Below are 25544 nucleotides of genomic sequence, written 5' to 3'. Positions count from 1 at the left end.
AAGAAAAAAAGTACACGTGGGTCAGTCACGTGTGTATAGTGTATCGCACATACGGCTAATGAGTTAGCCTTCACATAGTTCACTGGTTACCAAACAGGAAGCACAAGATATGAAAATGTGCAAAATACACATCAATACCACAGATTTTTAAAAACCCCCTTTCAAAATGTTTAGAAAAATAGCAAGAACTCACTTCTGACCTTGTAATACCATTGTCTATATTCCTCAAGATGTTTTTTGCTTACTTTATCTACCATATCACTGATTTATCTGTATTATTTATCTACCATTTCACAGATTCCAAGATTCTTCCCCCACCCCTTTAGTATTTCTGAAATCAGGGTGTATCTTCTGATTCATGGCATGGCACAGTTTACCCGGCAGTGTTGTTTCTGGCAGTTCATAAAAAGTAGTGCATCTTACATCTGGTGGAGTTTTGAAAGCAAATGAAATACAGTAGTTTAACCTGACCTCTCCTCACCTTTACCTTCATCTCCAGCAGTGGAAAAACCTAGGACTTGTAATCCTTCCTAGTTTTTTATTTGAGGTACAAATCACATATAGCAAAGGACACAAATCTTAGAAAATGTCCAGCCTGATGAATTTTTACGAATGTCACCGCTACAGAGATGAAGACACTGAAGAATACTACCAGTGCCCTGGAGGCCTCCCTTATACACCTTCAAAGGCTTTATCACTGCCCCAAAGGTAAGCACTGTTCTGACGTCTGTCACTCAAGCTTGATTTTGCCTGTTTTCACATTTCCTATAAATACCGAATGTACTCCTAAGTGTCTGGCTTCTTTTGTTCAACATTTTATCAGTAAGATTCACCACACAGTTACACGTGGCAATAGTTTTCTTGATTTCTGTAAAGCATTCTACTGTAGGAATAGACCCAGTTTATCCACTTATTCTGTTGCTTGGTATTCGGGTTAGTTTCCACTTTTTACATAAATAATGTTCCTATGAACACTTGTGTTTTTTGATGGATTTCTGTCGTACATATATCCAAGAGTAAAATTATAAAATCACAGGTATGCCTAATGTTCAGATTTAGTGCTCTGGAATATTCCTAAACACCCCCACAAGGTTGTTAGACCATTTCATGTGCTGCTAACACAAAATGTTGCCAAGAATAATGAATTCTCTTCTTAGAGCAATTTTTGTGGGTATGGAGTATTATCTCATTGTGGTTCTAAGTTGTATTTCTGTGATGCCAAATGATGTTGAACACCCTTTCTGTGCTTACTGGCCATTTGGATATCATCCTCTTTTGTGATCACATGGCTGATCACCTCACATCATTTTAAGTGCACAAGACTGAGGTTAATGCTATTTCTGGTACTGTTCACTTGCCATCACTAGAAGCCTTCTCTCCCTCTGTCACTATTTTTTTCATATGGACTTCCTGGACACCTTGGGCCCACCAAGGATCTCCTTGCCTTTTAGCAAAGACGCTCAGACACCTGAGGAACCCATTAAGTTAGACAAATATGATACTATTTGGAATTTCAGCTAGACATCACCTGTTGCTGAGGTGGTGGCTGGAGCTGCGAGATTAAAGAATCCATCATATCTCCTCCTATGGGAGAAGGGGGATTATCGTCCTCATTTACAGACCTTCTTCGAGCATCCTGATTGCTGTCAACAAACATATTCAGGAATGTCTATGGATATAAACAGGTAGAATTCAGATTATCTTACTTAGCTTTAGTAACATATTTTTAATCATTTAGACTATTTTAAGAGAAACAAATACACTACACCCATCTCTATAACAGAAGTTTGGTACACAGCCACTACTATGAGGACAACCTGGAAGATATACTGATAATTTTGAATGGGGAAACTGAGGAAACTGGTTAACTGCAACAACAGAAACAACATCTAAGTTAAAAATCCTGTCAATTAAGAAGTATTGTGCAAGCACAAAGTCGAAGAGAGAAGTATACCCTGGCACCTCCTCACAAATAATAAGTATTTCATTATTAAATTCTGAACCAGAAACTCAGGAAACAAAAGTTGTATGTTGGTCATTTAAGTAATACCAATGACTTGGGAAATTTCCTTTTTGGTGAAGAGTCCTCACTTCATAAGCTAGAAAATATGACAGAGGAAAACTGAATGCAGAAACTAAGCCATCTTTCCTTTTTTTATCTTAACATGACTGAAATTTTGAACCACCAAGAGTGGGACAATCTCGTTTTATGGGATAGGTCATCAAAAATTAAGCAAGGCTACCAGAATCTATGTCTCAAGCATTCTCTTCCTTTTAATACTCTTCACCTTCTCCATCTTCAAAAACATAGATCAAAAGCTTACCAGGATCACTAGGAAGCTTTTAAAAGTACATCGCTTGATTTCTAATAAAAGATGATGGATTTACAACACACATTTTATCTTTTCCCAATACCCCACTGAAACTCCTAAAAAAAATTTTTTTTAAAGCAGTAAGTTACAAATACAGAGAGAATGGGAGAAGAAAAAAATAGCAATGAATTCTGGAGGCTGCGGAGCAGATGGCTGAGTGGTAAGTGAACTATCCAATGTGAGGAAGTTGTATCCTAAAGCTAACACTGGTGAAAGCCAAGAAGCAAAGCTATTTCTGCCCAGATCCTCAAGACACATAGGAACTGGCAGCACTAGACACCCCTGGAAGTGGGGATGAAAGTGGGACTAAAAATAGGACTGGTCAAAAGTCTCTTTAAGAGACACTGAAAGCCTCCCAGAGCTTCTGTCACTCTCACTGAGTGAGTTTGACATCTACCACTCTGGTGGAGGGTTCTTTGGCTATGGGGACTCTAGCATCGATCGAGAGGAATGCTGTATTAAAAATGAAGATTATGGGGCACCTGGCTGGTTCAGTCAGAAGAGCATGCGACTCTTGATCTCGGGGTTGTGAGCTCGAGCCCCACGTTGGGTGTAGAGATTACTTTAAAAAAAAAAAAAGATGATTAAAGTTTACATACTGAATGTTGAAAATAGTAGTTTCCTTCTCTTATTTGATTTGCCAAAAATTGGGGGCCAGATGCACACCATCTATGCAGAGACTTGAATACTCCTCTTTTGGAACTCATACCAGCCCAACAAAAAGAACTAAATCTACTGACACTGGGAGTTACTCAAAGAAATGGCCCAGGTAGATAATCTTACAATGAAGACCACAGTCAGCAAGACTCACCTTCTAGTAAGAGCTGTGAGTTAAGAACCACTAATATGAAAGAGATCAAAACAAAACAAAACAAAACCAAAAGCAAGGTGCATGAAATGGAGATTATGTAGGAATAAAAAGGGCAAGAAAATATAAGATAGCTATATACAACAAAGAGGTCATAAAAGGAACACTTAGCAACAAAAGAGAGCTCCTGCAATTTTTTTAAAAGATGGCAAAACAAAATACCAAAACCAGAAAGACTCATAGGAAAAAATGAAGAAATCTCCCAGAAACAGAGAGAGAGAAAAACAAAACAAATAAATAAATAAATAAGAAAATCGAAGGATAAGTCCAGGATACCAAACAGCAGAATAGTAGTGGTACCAGAAAGAGCTAACAGAGAAAACAAAAAAGAATTGAGAAATAATACAAGGAAATTCCCACAGCATAAGGATGTAAGTTTCCAGAGTGAAAGAGCCTACTTAGTTACATAAGGTTCGATAACTGGAACAAGATTAAACACCCAACAGTCCCAATGGAAGTTAGAAGACAATGGAGCAATGTCTTCAAAATTCTTAACAGAAAATGTCTCTGTAACCTCAAATTCTATACATAGCCATTCTCTCAATTAGATGAGGGTAAACTAAAGATATTTTTAGGCACACAGAAGTCTCAAAATAACCTCCCATGTGCCTTCTCCCAGGCAACTATGTAGACCGTATTCTACCAAAACAATGGAATAAACCGAGAAAAAGACCGGCAGTCCACGCCATAGGGCATGCCACGCAAGACAGAGGCCAAGGACTCTCCCTCTTCCCCACCCTTCCGTAGATTCCTAAATCAACACCGTGCAAAGGGTCTGGGGCACACGATTCCAGATTGGAGGTCAGAGGGTTGTTGTAGAAGAGACTTCTTCAAGATGAAACCAGCGAGGTTTCTGATAGGTGAACGCACTGAGAGGAGAGTTACATATTTGGGAGAGGCTTTAAGGTTGAGTTAGTGATAAGTATACAGAAACTTAAGCAAAAAAAGTAAATTATTAATTCCCAGGAAAATAAAATGTTGAAGAAAGGAAAAGTAATTATAGTAAGCTTGGTGGATACTGTTTACATATTTATAATAATGAAAATACTGAAAAATCATCTGATCAAAATTGCTGTCTAACCATACTGCAAGGGTAGGAGGAAAAAAAGAAGGCATACTGCGAGTAGCCTGGGAGGAGGCGGCGGCATATAAGACTTAAAAAAGAATTAAACCCTCATCTTGCATTGTGAGGATCAGATAATGCCCTCAACTAAGAAGTCAACAAACAGCACTGTAAGCATGTTACTTAGAGATAAGGATGTAAATACCAAGAGAATCACCATCTAAGAGCTGAAAGCAGAGCAGGAAAATGGCAAGACTGCACTGCAAGCCACTAATTTTCAAAACAAGCCTTTGGAACTATTTGACTCTAAACTATAAGCACATACAATTGAGCTATTATACAAGAATCTGCAGGGATTGTGGCCCAGGACCCTACATTTTAAAAAAAACTTCATGGTTGAACTGATGAATCAAACTTTCTCAATAATCGATGAGAAAGACATTGTTGAAGTTCCTTAAAATTCCAACTAGCAAATAGGACTCTCCTCGGTATCATCCACCTTATGCATTACAAGAAAAGGAAATTTTATCATCTCATACAACATAGGCACAGTGCTTTTTAAGAATTTCCCATTCCTTTGGAAGGACGCTGCAGAGGTGATGAACTAACACAGCTGCTTATTAAACAGGAATCTGTTGCTCTCCCCTGTTATTTCCCCCTTTTAAAGGAGTTGTTATAAAGATATTTACTGTAATGCTGTAATGCTGTAATACTAAAGTCAGTTACCTTTAGTCCGGGTGCAGGATAAAAACCTTCCACTAACTTGCTATTATCAAACAGACTATAGGCACCATCCCGTATCGCCACTACGCCTCGGCTGCGGCAGTAAATGTCGATGCAGTACATGTTCCTAAAGGCCAGTCTGATGTGGGTGGACGACTGTGGCAGGATGGAGAAGCACTGGTAAGCAGTGTTGGTTCTCTGGGTCAAGCCCAACATTGGCACAGTGGGGAGTTTGTTGATGGCATTTAATGGAGCCTGAGTATCAAAGAGTACCTAAAAGGAACACATACAGTGAGGGCAGATGGTTTCCATACAAATGCTAAAGGCTCAGAATCTTCCATGTCTAACAGTCATAAATGAGCCAAGGGTCTTCCTGGAACATTCCGTACACCTTTCCCTTAAAGAGAATGCAAACTATATCACTGCATTCATTTTGAATCAAAGAAAATTCTCCAAGAAGAGTGCAAGATATAAAAGACAAAAACACGCACGCTTGTCACTGAAGACAAGTCAAGCCCACATGATTTTTGGTTTTACATGAGACAGTAACACTGTCGGAGTCACAGTTTTACAAAGAAAATAAACTTAATTACCTGTAATAACTGAACCACATTTGGTGTTTTGTTGAACATTTCCTGAAGCTGATGGAGAATGGTATTGTGACAGTTACTGCAACCTGAGTTTGGACCAACAGTGCCCAAAGAAATGTGAAATTTCTGATGTATGGAATTCCACTGGATGCTGATCTAAATCAGAGATTACATGTTTCAGAAACGGAGAGAGTAACAGATTCAAGCAGAAGAAAAAACAATGTTTAAACAGTAAGGCAAAATGCCAAAGATCTACATGAGGTCTTTCTGGAAAGCCAGTTAGAAGACTGGACTCTGTAAACTCCAAAAGTGTTGTTACTATGGACCGGTGCAATTACGGAGTAGGTATTTATTAGCCCACCTCCACCAAATAAAACAGAGAAGGTGCTAAAGAAAAAATTTGGATTAAACTTTATTTGGAAATTATTATTGGTGTTTTTTATTTTTTGTTTTTATAAAGGACTGAAGAAAAGTCACCGTCTACATGAGCACTGTCATAAGGGGAAAGGAAGCCTCTTCCAACACAGATGCTTTTAGTTTACAGATTTTAAAACACTTGATTAATTTCTGATATTACTTGATGTGAAGAGTCCAGAAAGAAGCCAGCTGGCTGAATTTTTATACTAAATTTCTAGGACTTCACATATAGAGTGGGAAGAAAATGAGGACACAGAGATTACAGGGAACGCCTTTAAGATTGAGACAGGATCAAACAATGTTAATAATCATGTGATCAAAAGCATAAACATACAGTATTGTTCAAAACCATTCACAATCTTCAGGACAGTAATCATGTTGCTAACCAGATTTGAAATCGGTAAAGAAAAAAATACAAACACCAAAAGTATATTACCTGGTCTAAAACTCATCAAGATTATATAACCCATCAAAGACAGCATTAATTTTCACTTCCAATTTTAAAAAGAGTTAAGCATTACAGTATACTAGTCTACTATATATCATCAAAGTACTTAAAATTTACCATTTTAACCCTAAATTTTTACTTGAGTCCTCAATTAGTTCAAGGCAGTTTTCATAACTTTTGAATTGTTGATTTTTAAAGGATCTATGAGAGGAACTTCAGTTCTAATTAGTTCACAAACTTACTGAGCTTCCCTTGGTGGTTCCATAACACAAGATAAGTTTTCGGTAATTATAAACACGGACTTCTGAGAAAATATTTAGATGAGCAGGTATGTCTAAAGAGAAAGGAAGCAAAAAGGAAATTAAAATGATGCATGCAAAACTTTAAAACACATATTTGAAGAAGAGGGCGTCTGGGCAGTATCCTATGCCTAGCTGGAAAGATCTCTAGATGCATTTCGTTCAAAAAAATAAAATAAAATAAAATAAAAAATAAAAAGGAATGAAATGGCATAGATAGCAGGCTTCCAAGTCCATTTCTACAGAAGGGGTCTAGGGCAGGGGGCAGATACTGAAGCATTACAGCACAGCAGTTAGGAGGCTCCAAATCCAGCTCTGCCCTTTCCTAGCCGTGCAACCTTTGGTAAATTTTGTAGTTTCAGTGACTTGTGTTCTTCATTTGTGAACTGAGGAATAACTCACCCACCTCACAGGGTAACTTTAAACAGTTAACACAAGCAAACTGTTACATTGTATGTAGACTCTCAATAAATGCTACCTGTTATTACAATAACAGGCTTGGAGTAAAGATTTCTGGATACATAAGAAACTAACAGTGGTTGTTTCTGGGGGAAAGCCTGAGGTAGAAGGGAAACTTATTTTTCATTAGATATTCTTTTGAAATGTTTTCTTCACGACATTTTCTTCTTCAGTTAAAAAAAGGGGGGGGGAGGAAGATTATCACATGTACCTGGTAGAGAACGTGCAAATTCCAACACACACTCATATAATCGTGCAATGCTATTCCAGTCATTAAGAAACATTTCAACCACTTTTCTACCACCAACGGGTTCAGACAACAGGTTTTCATATGTCAGATAAACATGCCGCGATGGACCTACAGGATTAAACAAGAGGATTAAAAGGTATCAATACTAAAAAGAAATCCCCAGAAATATGCAAAGACAAAGTGTGTGAAGCATCTCACCTTGCTCCCTAGTAGAAGTGCCATTAAGTGGACAATTCGCAAACACTAACTCCGCCACCCATGTGCGGTTATTTCTACCTTGCAATCGGAAAGTGCAGTCGAGAAGAGAGCGGTCCAGAGCCCTCTGGGTTTCCTCATTCACACCCTTACAGGGAGGAATTCTGGCGACAAAAGACAGAATATATGAAGTATACTTTGTATCACAGAAAAGCAAGAGCACAATCTATACAACAACAGTTGGGCTATCACATTAGAGCTTCAGTTCAAGCTCTACTACTAGTTGCCTTCTGTGCAAGAAGGAAGCTATTTGCAGGGATTCACAGCACTGGATCCACTTCTCAAATCAACACAGACTAGGACCGCTTACTTTAATAAAGTGTTTGAGTGTTTGAACAAAGTATGTCTGTCTTCATCCTTATTCCTAGTATTAGAAACACTACGATTCTTCAGCATGAAAATAAAGAATATTGGCTTTCTATGAAACCTAACCATCTAGAACATCCTAATGGAAAAGCTAAGGGGAAAAGAATACTTGTAAAACCACTCTTTGAGAACACAATGGTACAGTGGAAAGAACACAGGCTTTGGAGTCAGAGACCTGCATTCTAATTCTGACCCAGCCACATTTAACCTCTCTGAATTTCAGTTTCCCAACGACACAATGGAGATAATTACCTTATGCGTCACTGATTTTAAACACGACACAGTGTACACTGAAAGTGCTGGTGGCAGCTGATACAATAGGTAATCGTGTAGTTAGCTCCCTTTGTGGTAAACCCAAGTCTCAACTGATGCCAAGATAAAATGCCAGGTTCCTTATCTCTCCCCGCCTCTTCAGCAGAGGTAACACTCAATGTGATGAAGCTTTGCATGTACTAACTCATTTTAACATGTTTTCACTTAAATGTATCACATATAGAAGAGGAATGTATTAGCTTTGGTTTAAAATACCTACCTACCCATTTTCCTCTTGCAGCTTTAGGAACTACCTCGTCATAAAACATTATGAGGTAATATATTTTCACTTTTTCCCCCAGTAATAGATAAGATAATGAGATCATGTATTTTTTAATTACACATTATCCTTTAACTCCTAGGGAAGGTGAGTTAATTCTCAGATTTGGTATAATGATTATCTCTAAGTCTAACAAAAACTGGAAACATGGAATCTTGATTCAGGCCTCTTACTCAGAAACACCTAGATTAGGGTTTCTCAACCTCCACAATACTGACATCTTAGGCTGGATAATTCTTTATTGTGTAGCCTTTAGTCTCTCCCTCCCAGATGCCAATAGAACCTCCCACCCCTCCTTCTCAGTTAATGATCACCAAAAATATCTCCCAACATTGCTAAAGGTCCCCTGGAGGGCAAAATCGCCCTGGGGTGGAGAACCACTTGCCTAGAATAAACAATTCAAGAGGGCTAGAGAGGGACAGAGATTGCAAATGAAAAAAAAAAAATTGTAGGGGAGAAAACAGCTATAGTTTGCATAAAAAGAGAATTATCATAGTACTAAAATTTTCTCAATTACAAATTCCACCACAGCTCCTCTTAAATGTATGTATGTATGTATGTATGTATGTGTATGTATGTATGTGTATGTATGTATGTATATATATATATACACACACACACACTTTTGAAATGTTTATATATAAACATTTCAAAAGTTAATCTTTCCGGGGCATCTGGTGGCTCAGTCAGTTAAACATCTGCCTTTGGCTCAAGTCACAATCCTGAGGTCCTGGGCTAAGCCTCGAGTCAAGCCCTGCAATGCCTCATGTCAAGTCTTCCTGCTTAGCCAGTCTTCCCTCTGCCCCCTGCCCCCCGCCCTGTGCTCTCTCTCTCTCTCAAATAAATAAATAAAATCCTGAAAAAAAATGTTAATCTTTCACACTACATAATTTTTATCACTCACTACCAGAAAGATCTTGTCCAACGTTATCTGGGGTAATTACAGGAATTCCATACACTGCATATATGCTTGTCAATTTCGTAGGTATACTGAGGACTTCTCCTTATCCATATCCCTGAAAACATAACCCCAACCCACTGGAGTTATAAAGCAGCCAATTCAGATCGATTATTAAATCTTGATTTAAAAAATATAATAGGGGCGCCTGGGTGGCTCAGTGGGTTAAGCCGCTGCCTTCGGCTCAGGTCATGATCTCAGGGTCCTGGGATCGAGTCCCGCATCGGGCTCTCTGCTCAGCAGGGAGCCTGCTTCCCTCTCTCTCTCTCTGCCTGGCTCTCTGTCTACTTGTGATCTCTGTCTGTCAAATAAATAAATAAAATCTTTAAAAAAAAAAAATAAATAAAAAATAAAAAAAAAAAATAAAAAATATAATAATGCAGTACATTATCTTCCTTTCATATAAATAGGTGTTTCGTGAAATCCATCTGGTTAGAAAATGAACCCATAGAAGCCAGCATGTCTTTAAATAAAAGAATAAGACTTTCAGTTTATGCTCTAGGGACAGCAAGATCCTAAGAGTGCATTCTATGCTGCCTTCTTCATCTCTCATACACAAGTAATTGGCTCAGCTTCAAGGAACCTGGAAACTATTTACTTGCCTTTTAAGGTTACTAATGTAACAGAATAAACTATAATTGTAACTTTGATCCTCCCCCACCCAAGGATGAAAATGGATAGTTCCTAAAAGGAAACCCTTTGAAACAAAATTATTATAAACACAAGATACTGCAAAATACTACTAGAGTCACCAAAAATGAAGAACTGAGGAAGGTATTTCCTGGACAGTGGCTTAACTTTACCTGAAAATTTCTACCAATCCAAAAAAGGTTTTTGATCTAAACAGCTACTTCTAACTGAGGTTTCTCCTGTAATTCTGAGTATGGGAAGAATGTAGGAACTGGGCTCTGGTCTTCCAGGGCAGATGGGTGTCAGCACCACCACCTTGTGCTATATGTCGATTTCATCCTGGGGGGTTTTACAAACGACAGTAACCACATTAGGGCCCCACAGTGCATGAGCGGGGAGATCACTAAATGTGCTAGTTCAAGAAATGCAATTGTGCCCATAAGGAAAATGAAAAGTGTTTTATAAAGGTTGCACATGCAAATGCAGAAGGACGGGGTCACATAACTGCTAGAAGCTGAGTCACAAACTGTGCAAAAATGAACTGTGCCTATGCATTATTTGCATAAACTACAAGAGGCAAAGAAACACAATGGACAAGATGAAAAAACCTTGTGGGTGTGGCTAGCAGACCAGCACCACTGGCCCAGTAGTGTTAGTTCAGGAGAAGGTGGGAAGTTTGCTCAAGAGCTCAAATGGAGGCACTGTGACCATGCTGCTCCTGAGACCTGAGTCCTTTGTGCTGCTGGATCAAGGCTCTTGGGAATCTACACAAGGTAACAGGCCCATGGACAATACCAGTCTAAGGCGTTTACCATAAAACTCTCACAGATACTTCAGGGAGGCCTGCTCAACAGAGACTCAAAAAGATAAGTTGAACAAGAACAGAACATATTTTTATCAAAGACTAGAAAACTGTACTCAATTTTAAAGCTTTGATGTATCAACTCATACTCCCATGTAGTATTAATATGTCTAGGAATAAAGGCTTAAGACTTTTTAAAAAAGATTTTATTTATTTATTTGACAGAGAGACAGTGAGAGAGGGAACACAAGCAGGGAGAGTGGGAGAGGGAGAAGCAGGCTTCCTGCTGAGCAGGGAACCTGATGGGGGGCTTGATCCCAGGACCCTGGGATCATGACCTGAGTCAAAGGCAGATGCTTAATGACTGAGCCACCCAAGTGCCCCAAGACTTAAGGCTTTCTAAACATTAAATGTATGAGAGCAATTATATATTAGACCTATGTCAGATTTTGATTTAGTAAAATTGTGTTTAGACATTTATTGCTTACTGTTTTCTTCTTCATTTCTACATCCTATCCCTATAATCCTCATAATGTTGGTTACTAGACAAATTATCTTTAATTTATCCATTTCTCTACGTTTCTTCCATTTAAGTTTTCAATAAAGAAAATAATAGCCAGGATATAATAAAGACTTTTCAAAATTATTATTAAATGAAGCTTAAAAACCAGGAAATGCTTCCTTCCTAGGTAGGCCTATATTATGGGTTCTCTTGAATTCAGGAAGGAAGGGGACTGAAATTTCTTTATAAAAATGCTGAGAACAAGATATTTTAAGACTCCTGCAAAACATGAAAAATATAACTAAGAGAACAGAACACAAATGTTAACACTATTTATCTGCAGTTGCCAGGAAGAGTGAAAAGTTAAAAAAACAAAAAACCCCAAACCCCTGTACTTCTTCACACAGAAATAATTAAAAACCAGAAGCCATTAAAAGTATCACATTGGCCTAGTGATTTCCATTACAAGGCCAGCTCTCTCTCCCGAGAACTTTTTGTAGAGATGGTGTTCAGACAGCCAGGAAGGGAAGCTATCCTAGTTCTTCAACTGTCTCAAGTGAGCACCTTGACACACGGGTAGAGTACGTGCTGTCCGCTAGCTCTTCCCATCTGCCCCAGAAACCAACTGATTCCCAAGTAACAAAAATGAAAGCTCCACTGGCAGAGCTGCCATATCTTGGTAATCAGAGGAATCCCATAAAAACCTGCTTCAGTGATTTATATTATTAAGCAACATCTAAGAAACAATACAAATGCCCACCCTACCCCGCCCCCATAGAACTGTTTTCTGCACCAGAAAGGTTGATCTCGTAAATGGGAGGTTAATTTTCCAAGTCCATCCTGGTCACCTTCCATAGCACACGCACCATGTTGGCTTTCCTTCGAAGCATCCTTTGGCCCCTGGTCCTCGATCCATTTAGAGCCAAGCCCTCTGCCCATCTCCCTCTGTATACTCTTTCCTCGCAATCTATGTAACAGCCCAGCTCAATTTCTACCACCTTGGCAATGACTCATTTACTCCTCCCGGCCAGCCCTGTCGCCAGAGCTTGAGATCCAGCCCTGCCTGGCCAAAAGGATGTATAAGCACAAAGCCCCTTCAAACTCACATCTTCGGTGTCCCTTATCTCAGAAAACACTACAATCACCTACCACATGCCCAAGATAAAACCAACAGGCACCCGTGCCATCTTCTCCTCTTTCCTTCATCATCAATCTCCTCACAAACCCTTGAATATTCCATCCCCTAAGTCCTTGTGGAACCTTTCCAGGGTTAAGCTACCAACAACTCTGGTGTGAACCACTTCAGCAATCGGTTTCACCACTCAGTCTTGGTCCCTTCCAACTGATTCTCAATATGGCTTCCAGGACGAGCTCTCAAAACACCTAGCCAATGATGTCAGTTGCTGCTTCAAATCGTCTGATGGCTTCATACCGCCATTAGGATCAAGTCCACATTCCTTAAGGACACTTACAAAGCTTTCTAGGATCTGACCCCTTCCCACTTACAGCTCAGCTCCAGAGTCATCTCTCTCAACTCTGACCTCCTTTCAGTTCCAGGGTACAGAGCTCTCTCTGAGAAAGAAGAGAAAAACTGCCACCACCCTAGCAGTTATCCCTTCTGGTCAGTACTGCACACTCCACCCCCGCCCCTCCCCCAAATCTCCCTTTCCTCTGGCTAATTCTCACCTCTCCCTCAGTCCAAATACAACTGGTACTTCCTCAGGGATACCCTTTCTGACTTCCAAACTAGCTTAGATCCTCCTACTACATGAATCCAGACCATCCTGAAGGGACCTAGCAGAATTCAAGCCTGATACACAGTCACACTGAGTAAAGAGCCATTAAATGAATGAAAAGGAATGCAGAGGAAAGACATCCTAAGACACCAAGTGGTGCTGGATCCCCACTCGGCAGGTGAAAAGGAAGCCTCCCCCAGATGACAGTAATTCTGTGCAGAAATCAGTGACATCCACAGGTGCCGAACTCTGCTTTATGCTGTTTCATGGGAGAGAAACTGCTCTAGCACTGTGGCTGTAATGCGCGACTTCAAGGGAGACACAGGATGGGGACTTACTTCAGTAAGCGAATTGCATGGCTGAAGCCATCACCTTCCATTTGCACTCCTTGATGGGGAATCTCCAGATTGGACAACTGGTAAGAGAAAAAGCAGGTAGATCAGACCAGCAACTTTACAAAGGAAACTACCTTTTCTAAGTATTAGTGTCTGTTTCGTGGCACCCATTCTAGGGCCACTCTGTTCCAAAGTTAGAACCTATCAGACAGGCACACTGTCCTCCATCTCCTGATTTCCTGGGCAACTATATTAAGTGCTGTGAAACCCAAAGATGACCCAGAGCCCCTAGTTAAAAAAAAAAAACACAACAACAAAACACCTCTGGGGGCCAATCTTCAGAATTTTGGGGACTAAGAGAATCAATCCTAGTGATTCTGAATGATGCAACTGTAAAATAAGACTGGTTTTCTTATGTCTTTCTTCATTACATCTGTTCAAAACAAAGTCTGAATCACAGTCACATCCCACTTTCACAAACAATAGTTTTTAGTGTATAACTTTTCTGGAATACATTTTTAAAAAAGATTTTATATATTTATTTGAGAAACGGAGACAGAGAGTGAGAGAGAGAACACACAAGCAGGGAGGAGGGAGAAGAGGTTCCTGGCTGAGTGGGGAGCCCGACATGGGGCTCGATCCCAGGACCCTGGGACCACAACCTGGGCTGAAGGCAGACACTTTGACTGAGCCACTTAGATGCTCTTCTGGAATACATTTTTATTTTTAACAATTAAAATACTTCCTGTGTGAAACCCAAGAAAAGATTTCCAATTTATGCATTTACCCAATGAGATAGCTTTCCCAACTGGAGGATTCAGAAAGTGAGTTAAAAAGATGAATGCAGGGGTGTCTGGGTGGCTAGGGGTTAAGCATCTGACATTCATCAAGCTCACAGTTCTAGGAGCTAGGACATCAAGGACCTGAGTATCTATTTGAGATGCCTGTTTCTGGGCCTCAATTTCTCTGGGCTATTCCTGTTCTTCATAGTTTTTACTCTGGCTTCAGACCCTGAAACCCTACAAAACAGGGGTCAGCATACAATAATAGCTCATGGGCCAAATTCGGCCCAATGATGTTTTTGTAAATGAAGTGTTACTGAAACATAGCTGTACTCATCTATTTAAACATCAACTGTGGCTGATTCACACTACAAAAGCAGATCTGAGTAGCTATAAGAGACCATATGACCCACAATGCCTAAAATATTTACTGTCTGGCCCTTTGCAGAAAAAGTTTGGTGATTTCTGCTCTAATGCATGATATTCAACAAGTCTTCCCAAGACTATCATCATCAGTTTCACTAAAATAATTCACCCATTCCCAGGTCTCTTCTTTTACTTTTTTTTTAAACCTCAGTTTTATTTATAAACATTAAAAATTTTTTTTTGTTTTATTGTGGCAAAGTCTCCACTTCATTCCCAATAATTTACAAAGGGGAGGAGTCTTACAAAAAGTAAAACTTTAAAACAGAGGGAAATAATTAAGGTTTTGGTGTATCCCTTCAAAGGGATGCCAATCCTTGGCCAAAGTCCCTTTTGGAAATATAAATATGCAGGTTCTGTTACTGCCCTTTACTCTCAAGTTTGGGGATCATGCTGGATACCACAGCTGTGTATTCTTGAAAGACACTAATTCTAAGTCTATTCCTTAGTCCATGTGACAAGAGTGAAAATCAGGTTTGATATTCTTTCTGACATGTTTCTCAGAAAGGAACCTGGTTTTATTAGTGTGTAAGCAATATGTATGGCTTTTCCAACTCAAAAATAAGACACACCTTTATCAACTAACCAACTCTAAGAGATAATGTTCCTACTAAGGTATGGTAGTAAGATGTTAATACTCAAAAATTATCTTTTTTGTAAATTGGGAAGAATTTACTTTCCATTTCCATAAAGAGCAGAATGCTCACAATTTGGAATCAGAAAGATGAAATAATATAAGTCATGTTCTGGGGCGCCTGGGTGGCTCAGTGGGTTAAAGCCTCTGCCTTCAGCTCGGGTCATGATCCCAGGGTCCTGGGATCGAGCCCCGCATCGGGCTCTCTGCTTAGCAGGGAGTCTGCTTCTTCCTCTCTCTCTCTGCCTGCATCTCTGCCTACTTGTGATCTCTGTCTCTTAAATAAATAAACAAAATTAAAAAAAAAAAAAGATTTAAGTCATGTTCTACAGGTATACCATGAGATGCTATGATTTCAATCCCAACCCTTCCAAAATAACCAAGATCACAGCCATTCTGGGTCTCCTAATGGAATCCATGTAGCTTTAGCAAGGAATTTTATAAATTATTCTTTTATATAGAATAGTCGCAACTTTCAAAAAAATTACCTCCAACCGAAGTCCTACGAATGGCATATTTGTATCACACATAGCAACAAAGTGAGCTAGAACTTTATTGAAGGCACACATTTCTCCTGATCGTTTGGTTTTCTTGGGTTCTACTGGACATGGATCATCAGACAACTAGAATTTAAGTAAAGAACACAAGTGGGTACAAAAGTACAGGTGATGCAATTAGTTAAGGCAGTTAAACTACTATAGGTCAAGGTTAACCAAAACAAATGTTATGCATTCAACAAATATTTATTGAGCAAATATTTCAACCTAAATACTGGAAACTTATGTAAATATTGTGTATTCAGCAACCTTGTGGAAATGATGTATAATTAATTATTAATGAAAAGAGAGGCATTTTCAAGAAAATGTAGAAAATTGTTATTTAAACCTTATTGCCCTTCAGTCTTTTATCAAGCAGATCTAATTCTTTCTCAGGTTAAAAACTGTTAAAGAACATGACAGTTAATACACACAAATCCTGTGCTCACTTCTGTATGTGATCCTACCTTGCGCTTGGGACCGGTCCTAGGCTGTTTGCCAGGTTTGGTGCGAAAAACCAACTCCTGGATGTTTTCCTTGAACTGCTGCAGCAGGAGCGCCATGACAGGGGTGTCCTCACGTTCTGCAGCATTCACAGACATGAAGTAGTACTTGTACGACAGCTGTGTGGGTTTATTGGGAACTTCCAACATCTCCACAACCTAAGAAGGCCCCAGTCAGAAATGAGACTCACAGAAATAATTAATGAGTGTTGCATATTTTCCTTCTTACAGCACATAGGGTTCAGGTTTGTACATCTAACGTAGATGGTCTTTCTTCTTTAAACAAGAACCAATCAATCATGAGTCTCAACAAAAAAAGCATTCCTGTTAAATATATACTTTGTTCTCTAAAAAACAGATCAGCCTAATGAATAAAAGCAAAAACCGCCATAAACTATACCAAATGGGACATTTAGACTATGACAGCATTAAGTGTTCTAGATATTCATACCTTAGCTTAAAACACTGCATGCCTAAGTCCAGCAGATCTGCTAGATATTCTAGAATGGTATCTATTTCAAATTGCGCTATTTCCCTTAACCGTTAAAACATCCTAGGGGGCATCTGGCTGGCTCAGTCAGTGGAGTACGTGACTCGATCTAGTGGTTATGAGTTCAAGCTCCACATTGGGTATAGTGATTACTCAAAAATAAAATCTTAAAAATAAAACCTGCTATGAATTCCACTGTTAGAGCAGAGAAGAATGACAACTAACTCTCACAACTGGAAGCATACAAAAACAAGCCCTGACAGATAGGTCATTGTGAGGATAATGACACCATTACCACCAACATCCAACGGTGATATAGAGTACTACACAGCGCATTCTGTGCCAAGCACCCAACAGACGTTAACACATTCAGTCCTCCTAATAACTCTGTAAAGAAGGGATTATTGCCTTCAGTTTTCTGATGAAGAAACTGAGGCATGAAATACTTGGGTTACTTGCCCAAGGTCTCAAGAGCTCAGAAATGATGGAGTCATGCTTTGATTCCAGTTGGCTCCAGAGACCTTGCTCTTTACCCACTAGACCAGCTTACTCTTTCAAGCTCTACCTAAAATTTAAGAAAAGTCCCCTAAATATGCCATTGGACTATTGCTCTGACAAACATATGCTTTCCTGTCTCTCTTCCTGCCTCCCTTCTCTCCCTCACCCCACCCCATCTCTTCAGGAAATTCTCAAGCTAACACCTAATATAACACTGATGCACCTGAGGAAATGGAAGAATTAAAAGAAAAATGGATGCTTCACCAAAGATAGAGAGATAGCAAAAAAAATACATGAAAAAATATTCAGTATCAGTCATTAGGGCAGCATAAATTAAGACTACAATAAAATACCACTATACCTCTATCAGAATGGCTAAAATTTACTTATTTTTAAAAGATTTTTTTTTAAGTAATCTCTACAGCCCCGAGATTAAAAGTTGCATGCTCCACCTGGGGTACCAGCCAGGTACCCCCAGAATGGCTAAAATTTTAAAGTTATAATACCAAGTGCTGGCAAGAATGCAGAACATCTCAAACTCTCTTGCATTGCCATCAGTAATGCAAAATGGCCCAGCCATTTTGGCAAAAAGTTTGGCTATTTTTTATAAATCTAAACATACACTGATATTATAACCTAACCCAACAATCCTTCTCCTAGTTACTTACCCCAAAGAAGTGAAAATCGAGGTTCACTTAGGAAAACAAACAAACAACACCTATGTCCAAACGCTTACAGCAGCTTTATTCATAATTGCCCCAAACGGGAAATAACCCAGATGCCCTATCACCAGAGACTGGTTAAACAAACCGTAGTATAGCCTTACCATGACTACTACTCCAATTACTGGAATGAATTGTAATACACATCAGAATACAGAGGAAAATCAAAGGCATTATGCGAGTGAAAGAAACTAGACTGATGGGCAAACCTATCTAGACAGAAAACAGGTCAGTGGTCACCAACTGAGAGTGAGGGGAGGGTCTGATTATAGAGAAGCAGGCATGAGGGCATTTGGGACGTGAGGGATCTGTTCTGTGTTCTGCTGAGATGGGGATTACAATAGTATATGCATTTATTACAACTCAGACACAGTCTAAACATCACCCCTATGTAAACTGTATCTTAATAAAGCTGACAAAAGTAAAATGGCAGACATTCAAAGGCAACAAGCCTTCCCTCTGTTCTTAATGTTAATGTCCACAGTAGCAGTTTTCGCCATTTCTATGAATGTAGCAACCGTGAGAAATAAAAAGGATGAAGACTAACACAGATTCAGTTTTGGTCTAAGCCACGTGAAACAAATTACTGCTTTATAATTAATCATTAGTCATTGAAACTAATGTCTGGTTTCTGTTGATACTAAATAACATCAGAAATAATAAAAATCATTTTGTCTGTGGCTGAGTATAAGGATCTTTGGGTGTTCATAGTTTGATTATCATGCATGTATTCCCAATATCATTTTATATGTAGACCAGGGAGCTCACCAAAGATGAAGACAAAGAACTCACCAAGTTCTGGCTCACCAAGAACCAGACAAATCTGGTTCAACGTCTGGGGTTTTAAAATTCAGAAAAAAAGTGAAGTTCGTATCAATGACAAACCTATTGCTCTCTATAAATAATGCTAACCTAAAACATGTCAGGCTACATAGGGTACCTTTTTTTTTTTTTTAAAGATAATATCTTTTAAAAATACAGCTCAAAACCTTAAAAAAATTCACTCCCACTACCTTCAGTCAACAATCCTGAATGAAGTTCTTCAAACATCTCAGATTCTTAGCCAAAAATATCTATGTATACACAACTATTTCTATACTCAGGGAAATATATTTAGGGCAAGTTCATATTTCAAATTCTTGCAACTTTTAACCAATTCAAAGATCTCAAGGAAACTAACTAGAAAACACCTAGACAGAGTGAAAAAAGAGTAAGAAAGGATCTTACTGTGCCCTGAAAGGTACAGGCAATCAATAAAAATGCAATGAGTAAAAATCAATATATGTATGCCTTCAATCTATTAAGGATGAGAATATAAAGCTACTTCAGCCAGCTGTATGTAAAAGGATGCATTATGGGGGCGCCTGGGTGGCTCAGTCGCTAAGCATCTGCCTTTGGCTCAAGTCAGGATTCCAAGGTCCTGGGATCAAGTCCCACATCGGGCTCCCTGCTTGGTGGGAAGCCTGTTTCTCCCTCTCCCATTCCCTCTGCTCATGTCCCCTCTCTTGCTGTATATCTCTCTCAAATAAATAGATAAAAATCTTAAAAAAAAAAAAGTAAAAAGGATGCATTATGCAAGTTAACATTCAATTAAAACCAAGCAAGTTTATCTGACACCAAAACATCTCCACACCTTCAGAGTAGTTGCTTTCCTCCCACACATGGGAGATGCTTCATCCCAAGCAGAAACTAGGCCTCACTACACAAAAGACCCGAGGGTGAGGGACAGAGATATACTTTATATTCCCCAACCCTGCCTGATCATTTTAGCATTTCTTAGACATGATTTTCCTCTGTCCTTCATCCCTACCACCTAGATTGAGAATCACTTAAGTTAAACATCCAAGAAAAAACGTTTGCAGATTAGATTAAGTGAAAAATCATGTGAGAGATACTGACCCTGATCACCCAAATCTCCCCTTTGTATACTTACAATGTAGTACTGCGGAAGCCGGGTAAGTTTAATGAACAGCTTATTCTTAGAAAGGTTTCCAATAGGATGGGTTGAGTAATTGGACAGCTGCAATGTTTCACTGCTTATCGTAGGCAAATGTTTTATAGATTGTTTGCAACGCTGTTGTCCAAGCCAAAACCTTAATTGAAAGGAGATAATTCACATCACAAAATCATAGATTCTTCTGATTAACTATGTGCAACTGATTTGTAAACTGATTACTGAAGACCACTAAAAAATAACAATCTGAAACTTAACTGAACTAGTAAAAAGACACAAAACCATAATGATGAATCATTTCTCTAAGTTTTGCATTGGTCTATTAGTTCTAGTTTAAGGAGTTGAAACTCTGATGTGAATAAGGTCATAAGGTAGAATTAAACTAGTATTAAGCCTGGGACACTGTAGCAGTGTATTAAAGAAAATGACGGATTTCCTATGGTTTACTAAGACAGCAATAACCAACCTCAACATCTTTTATAAAATGCCAGAAATATTTATAGAACAAAAGAGAACAAACAATAAATAGGTATACATGTATCTAATTGGGGTGCCTGGGTGGCTCAGTGGGTTAAGCCTCTGCCTTCGGCTCAGGTCATGATCTCAGGGTCCTGAGATCGAGCCCCGCATCTGGCTCTCTGCTCAGCAGGAAACCTGTTTCCCCCCTCTCTCTCTGCCTGCCTCTCTGCCTACTTGTGATCTCTCTCTCTGTTAAATAAATAGCACTGTGCTAGTCCCATGCCTCAAAACCATGTCATAAAAGGGTTCACAAACCTCACTGGTTCACAATGAAATAACTACAGAAAGTAAGAATACGAATTTAGAAACTTTCCAGAGCAACATAACAATTACAACATCCACGCTCATGATCAGCAGGCTCGCCTTGTTGAACAAGGCACAGCCCAGTTCGGATGCTGCTGCATCTGTGCAGTGATCTGCATGTGGTATAACTCTGTACTAGTCACATGCAGTAAAACCATGTCATAACATACAAAATTTTAAGGGTAGTTTGTCAACTATTACTCAGAAATGTATAAAGTCCTGAAAGTATTTTTTTTTTTTTTTCACGGAAAAACAACTTAAATTTATCTGCAACTTCACAGGATCAACTGCTACAACTGGCTACAAATGAAGAAATGAAGATAGATTCTGAAAATGCAACAATACTTGCTATGTTTTAGATAAAAGTTCAAAATGAATGTTCTGAACTTGCCAAAACTGCTTTTAAATCTCTACCTCCAGTCCCATTAACATGTGAGACTTTATGAGACTGGGATCTCCATTATGTATGTTTTTAAAGAAAAACAGAAACAGTTAAGATATACACTATCTCCTGTGAGTAGCATCATCATCAACCCAATCTAGATTAGTTACAACACGCAAGAAACAAGCTCATCCGTCACATTAAAAAATTCTAAATACAAGATAATATTAATACAATATAAATTCTAAATACATATAAGTGTGCATTTATATAAATTATAAATACAAGATAATCTTTTCAAAGTGCATATGGGATAGCCAGTGTTTGTTTTGATTTCAGGGAACAAAAAATCTGAACATAAGAATGAATTTTCTGTATTAACTGCCTATATATACTGCCAATGAAAAATGTGTATACATTTCTTTATTTTTATATTGTTCATTCTGATTATGTTTACTGAGATATAATTTGTCTGTTGGTTCTTACAATAAAAAATTGGGGCTTATATTTTACATGTTTTTTTCGTTTCCTTTTTGTAGAATTTGTTTTCATTGCACATTATAAGAAAAGTAATCACATGAACAGATGCTCAACATCATCAGTCATTAGAAAAACAGAAATGAAAACAATGCAATACCTCGTTATACTCACTGGGATGCTTATGGTCAAAAACAGTGACAACTGTTGGCAAGGATGCAGGGTAATGGAACCCTTCAAATATTGTTGATGAGATTTTAACAAGGCACAGCTACTCTGGAAACTAGTTTGGCAGTTTCTTTAAAAAGTTAAACATAAATTTACTGTGTGACTCAGCAGTTCCATTCCTAGTGGAATGAAAATGTTATGTCCACACATAGACTGAAACATGAATATTCAAAACAGCATTATTCATAATAGCCAAAAACTGAAATAACCCAGGGGCGCCTGGGTGGCTCAACTGGTTAAGTGGGCGACTCTTGATTTCTGCTCAGGTCACGATCTCAGGATCATGAGACCGAGCCCCAAGTCAGGCTCCTGCTCAGTGAGGAGTATGCTTGAGATTATCTCTCTCCCTCTGGCCCTCCCCCTGCTTATGTGTAAGCTCTAAAATAAATAAATCTTTAAAAAAAAAAGTGAAACAACCCACGTGTCCATCAATTTATGAATGGATAAAACAAAATGCGGTACAAAGCCATATAATGGAGTATTATCCAGCCATATAAAGGAATTAAGCTTTGATACCCGCTACAAAATAGATAAACCTCAAACATTAAGTGAAATGATTTATGATTTCACTTATACAAAATGTCTAGAAGAAAAAAGATCTGTAAGAACAGAAAGTAGATTCATAGTTGCCTGGGGCTCAGGCCGGGAATGGGGGTTAACTATAAATGAACACCTTTCTGAGGTGATGAAAATGTTCCAAATGTTCAAAAATTGGACTGTGATTATGGCTGCATAACTCAGTAAATTTACAAGTCATTGAATCATACACTTAAAATGGGTGAATTCTATGGTACAGAAATTGTACTTCAATAAAGTCATCTCAAAAAACATTCATGTCCCATGACAGATCAGAAAGCAACTGGGCATTACCTAAAGGTCATTTGAGAAGCACTACTGTAAGTGATAACTAGGAGAACCTTCTTAGAAATTATGTGTTTAAGTACAGAGACACATTTGATAAGTTTAAGGCTTTGGGGACTTAGCTTTCTGGTTTTATGTTATATTTCTGCTAGCTAGGCTGCCACATAACCTTGAGTTATCTAAGATGTGAGTTATTAAGCGCTTAAGTATTTAAACGTTATTTGTTTAGCCAAATACACAAAAATATGCTAAATCACTAAAAATTTTGGAATGCGTTACCCAGAGTAATGATTCATTTTTCATATACAGTTAAACTAAGCAGCTATTCAAAAGGAGGCTCATAAAACATTATCTACTGGCATTAAAAATCACATCTTGTTAATAAAATCATTACTTGATTACAGTGAAGTCTTCAAATATTTATACAACTCAAACTGGCAAGAGGAGAAGGGCTAAGGCTAGATCACAAAACCAACAGATTTCTTTGAAGAGTCTAGCCCCCTGCCCCCTTCTCCATTTGCCAGTTTCAGTTTTGATCTCTGCAACTTATTTTTATCCCATGGAATTCTGTTCTATTAATTTTAAAAGAGAGTTTGCTAGAGTTGCCATAATGGCACCTCTGTGTACCAGGATGGTAATGAAACCTCACAGAATTATCTCTAGCTGCATTTCCAATGTTCTTTAGTTTAACAGTATGAAGCATTTAAAGGATTTTGAGACAGTATTGAATGACAGTATCAGAGAAGCAGAAACAACTATTCTGGAAGTGTCAGCTGGTAGATTCATACCATGAATATCTGGGGTAAGAACAAGTAAGACTCTATTGCAGAGAACACTAGACTCAAAAAAATTCACTGTGTATGTGATTTGTACAGTGCTTTTACAGAAGGAAATGTGGCAAAGAATGAAAAGTAAGAGTGTATCATGCCCTTCATACCTGTATTTGCTCTGGAGGGGAACTAGATGCAAAACACTGCCATCTTGGCCCTATTCCAAGAAAATTTCAATTCCAAGTACCAAAAGGTACTCAAGTTTCATGTCATAAACATTAAGGACAGTGACTGATCAAGAGTAATGATGGAGAAGAAAATATACCATGTCAAAATAACTTTCCATTTTTAGTCTTGAGCTAAAATAAATAAGCTTACTTCAGTTGTTGAATCCAAGGGATAATTCGTTTCATATCATCGTTCACAGACTTTTCCATGTCATCCAGTGTGGCCTGGTCTATAGAAAAAAGCACTTCATTAATTCACTGTTTACATGAGGCATAAAATATTTAGGTAGCCCAAAACTTACATGAAAATTATTGTTTTAGTCAAAAGTAGTATTATTTTTGAGTCAGAGAAAAACTACACTGAGCACATCATTAGGCATAAATTTTAACCTAATTTGTTAACCCTCTTTAACATTTAAACAGAGATATAGATAAAGACAACTAATTAATAGCAAATGTACACTAGCAGGAAGAACAAGTAACAAACATATGAATTAATTCTTTGCCTACACTTTAATACCCAAAACTCTTCGTGTAGTTAATTACTAATTTTCATTTACATGTATTTCAAATTCCTACATAGGTTAGTAATACTATACAAAAACTAAGAAATGAAAAACCTATAAAACTACATTAACATGTTTACTTATTAAACACAAATGATTTTTGGCATAAGCAAGAGCTGTTGGCTTAAGGTCAGCTTGCTAAATGTCACTTAGAATTTTTAAGGACACCAAAAAATGTTATAATAACATGTTGCACAAAAAGCAAAACATAAAATGATTTTAACCAAAGAAAAATATACAGAGAAAATAAGAAGAGCAAGCATTACAATGGAAATTTGTTATGTTGAAGCCCTAAACTCCTAACATGATGGTTTTCAGAGCTGGGGCCTTTGGGAGATAATTAGGTTTAGATGAGGTCACAAGGGTAAGACCAAGGTCATAATGTGATTGGTGTCTTAATAAGAAGGGACACCAGAGAGCTTGCTTGCTCTCCCTTCTGCTGTGTGATGACAGAGAGAAGGCCTACATCTCCAAGCCAGGAACAGAGCCCTCACCAGAACCCAACCACACTGGCAACCTGATCTTGGACTCCCACTCTCCCAAAACTGACAAAATAAATTTCTATTGTTTCAGCAACCCTCTCTGTGGTTCTTTGTTATGGTAGCCTGAACTGAGCCAAACATATATCCCCTAAAGCAAGAATGACTGCTAATAGGTAATTATTTTGTTTCTTTCATTTTTACATGTTCATCTTCCTTATTTATGAATATGTATTATGTAAATAGTCAAGAAAACAGTTAAATAAAAAATTTTTTAAAGAATGAACAATCGCGTTGTGCTTTGGGTCACAGTTAAAATGGTAATTCCTAAGTATGCCACTTATCATTTAGCCAACATAAATGCAATGTGATTCAAAGTAATGAGACCAGCTTTCCATGAACAATTCATAGACAAATTTATCTTTATACAGTATAACAAGAAAACCTTTTACTTTTATCAATCTAGCTTAATATTAATTTCAAATGGTAAATGTGCTAATATGTGCAAGAACATTGTTCCATTAG

At 38.2% G+C, this 25544-nt stretch overlaps 1 protein-coding gene across 1 annotated transcript in view; it reads right to left on the bottom strand.

The window, feature by feature from the left end:
- Nucleotides 1-25544, bottom strand: part of MED14 (mediator complex subunit 14) — a gene marked incomplete at its 5' end in the record, with an annotated part of 57227 nt that overhangs the window by 16067 nt on the left and 15616 nt on the right. Inside the window, 11 exons of the mRNA XM_082717804.1 lie at nucleotides 1529-1669; nucleotides 5030-5299; nucleotides 5620-5772; nucleotides 6724-6815; nucleotides 7451-7597; nucleotides 7688-7848; nucleotides 13669-13745; nucleotides 15993-16127; nucleotides 16508-16702; nucleotides 20187-20346; nucleotides 24126-24204. Coding sequence (XP_082573930.1) covers nucleotides 1529-1669; nucleotides 5030-5299; nucleotides 5620-5772; nucleotides 6724-6815; nucleotides 7451-7597; nucleotides 7688-7848; nucleotides 13669-13745; nucleotides 15993-16127; nucleotides 16508-16702; nucleotides 20187-20346; nucleotides 24126-24204 — 1610 coding nt within the window. The remainder of the gene's footprint in view (nucleotides 1-1528; nucleotides 1670-5029; nucleotides 5300-5619; nucleotides 5773-6723; nucleotides 6816-7450; nucleotides 7598-7687; nucleotides 7849-13668; nucleotides 13746-15992; nucleotides 16128-16507; nucleotides 16703-20186; nucleotides 20347-24125; nucleotides 24205-25544) is intronic.

This window comes from Mustela nivalis, assembly GCF_964662115.1.
Source record: "Mustela nivalis genome assembly, chromosome: X".
Lineage (NCBI taxonomy): Eukaryota > Metazoa > Chordata > Mammalia > Carnivora > Mustelidae > Mustela > Mustela nivalis.
The sequence above is the reverse complement of the archived record's forward strand: the minus strand, read 5'-3'. Positions and strand labels throughout refer to the sequence as shown.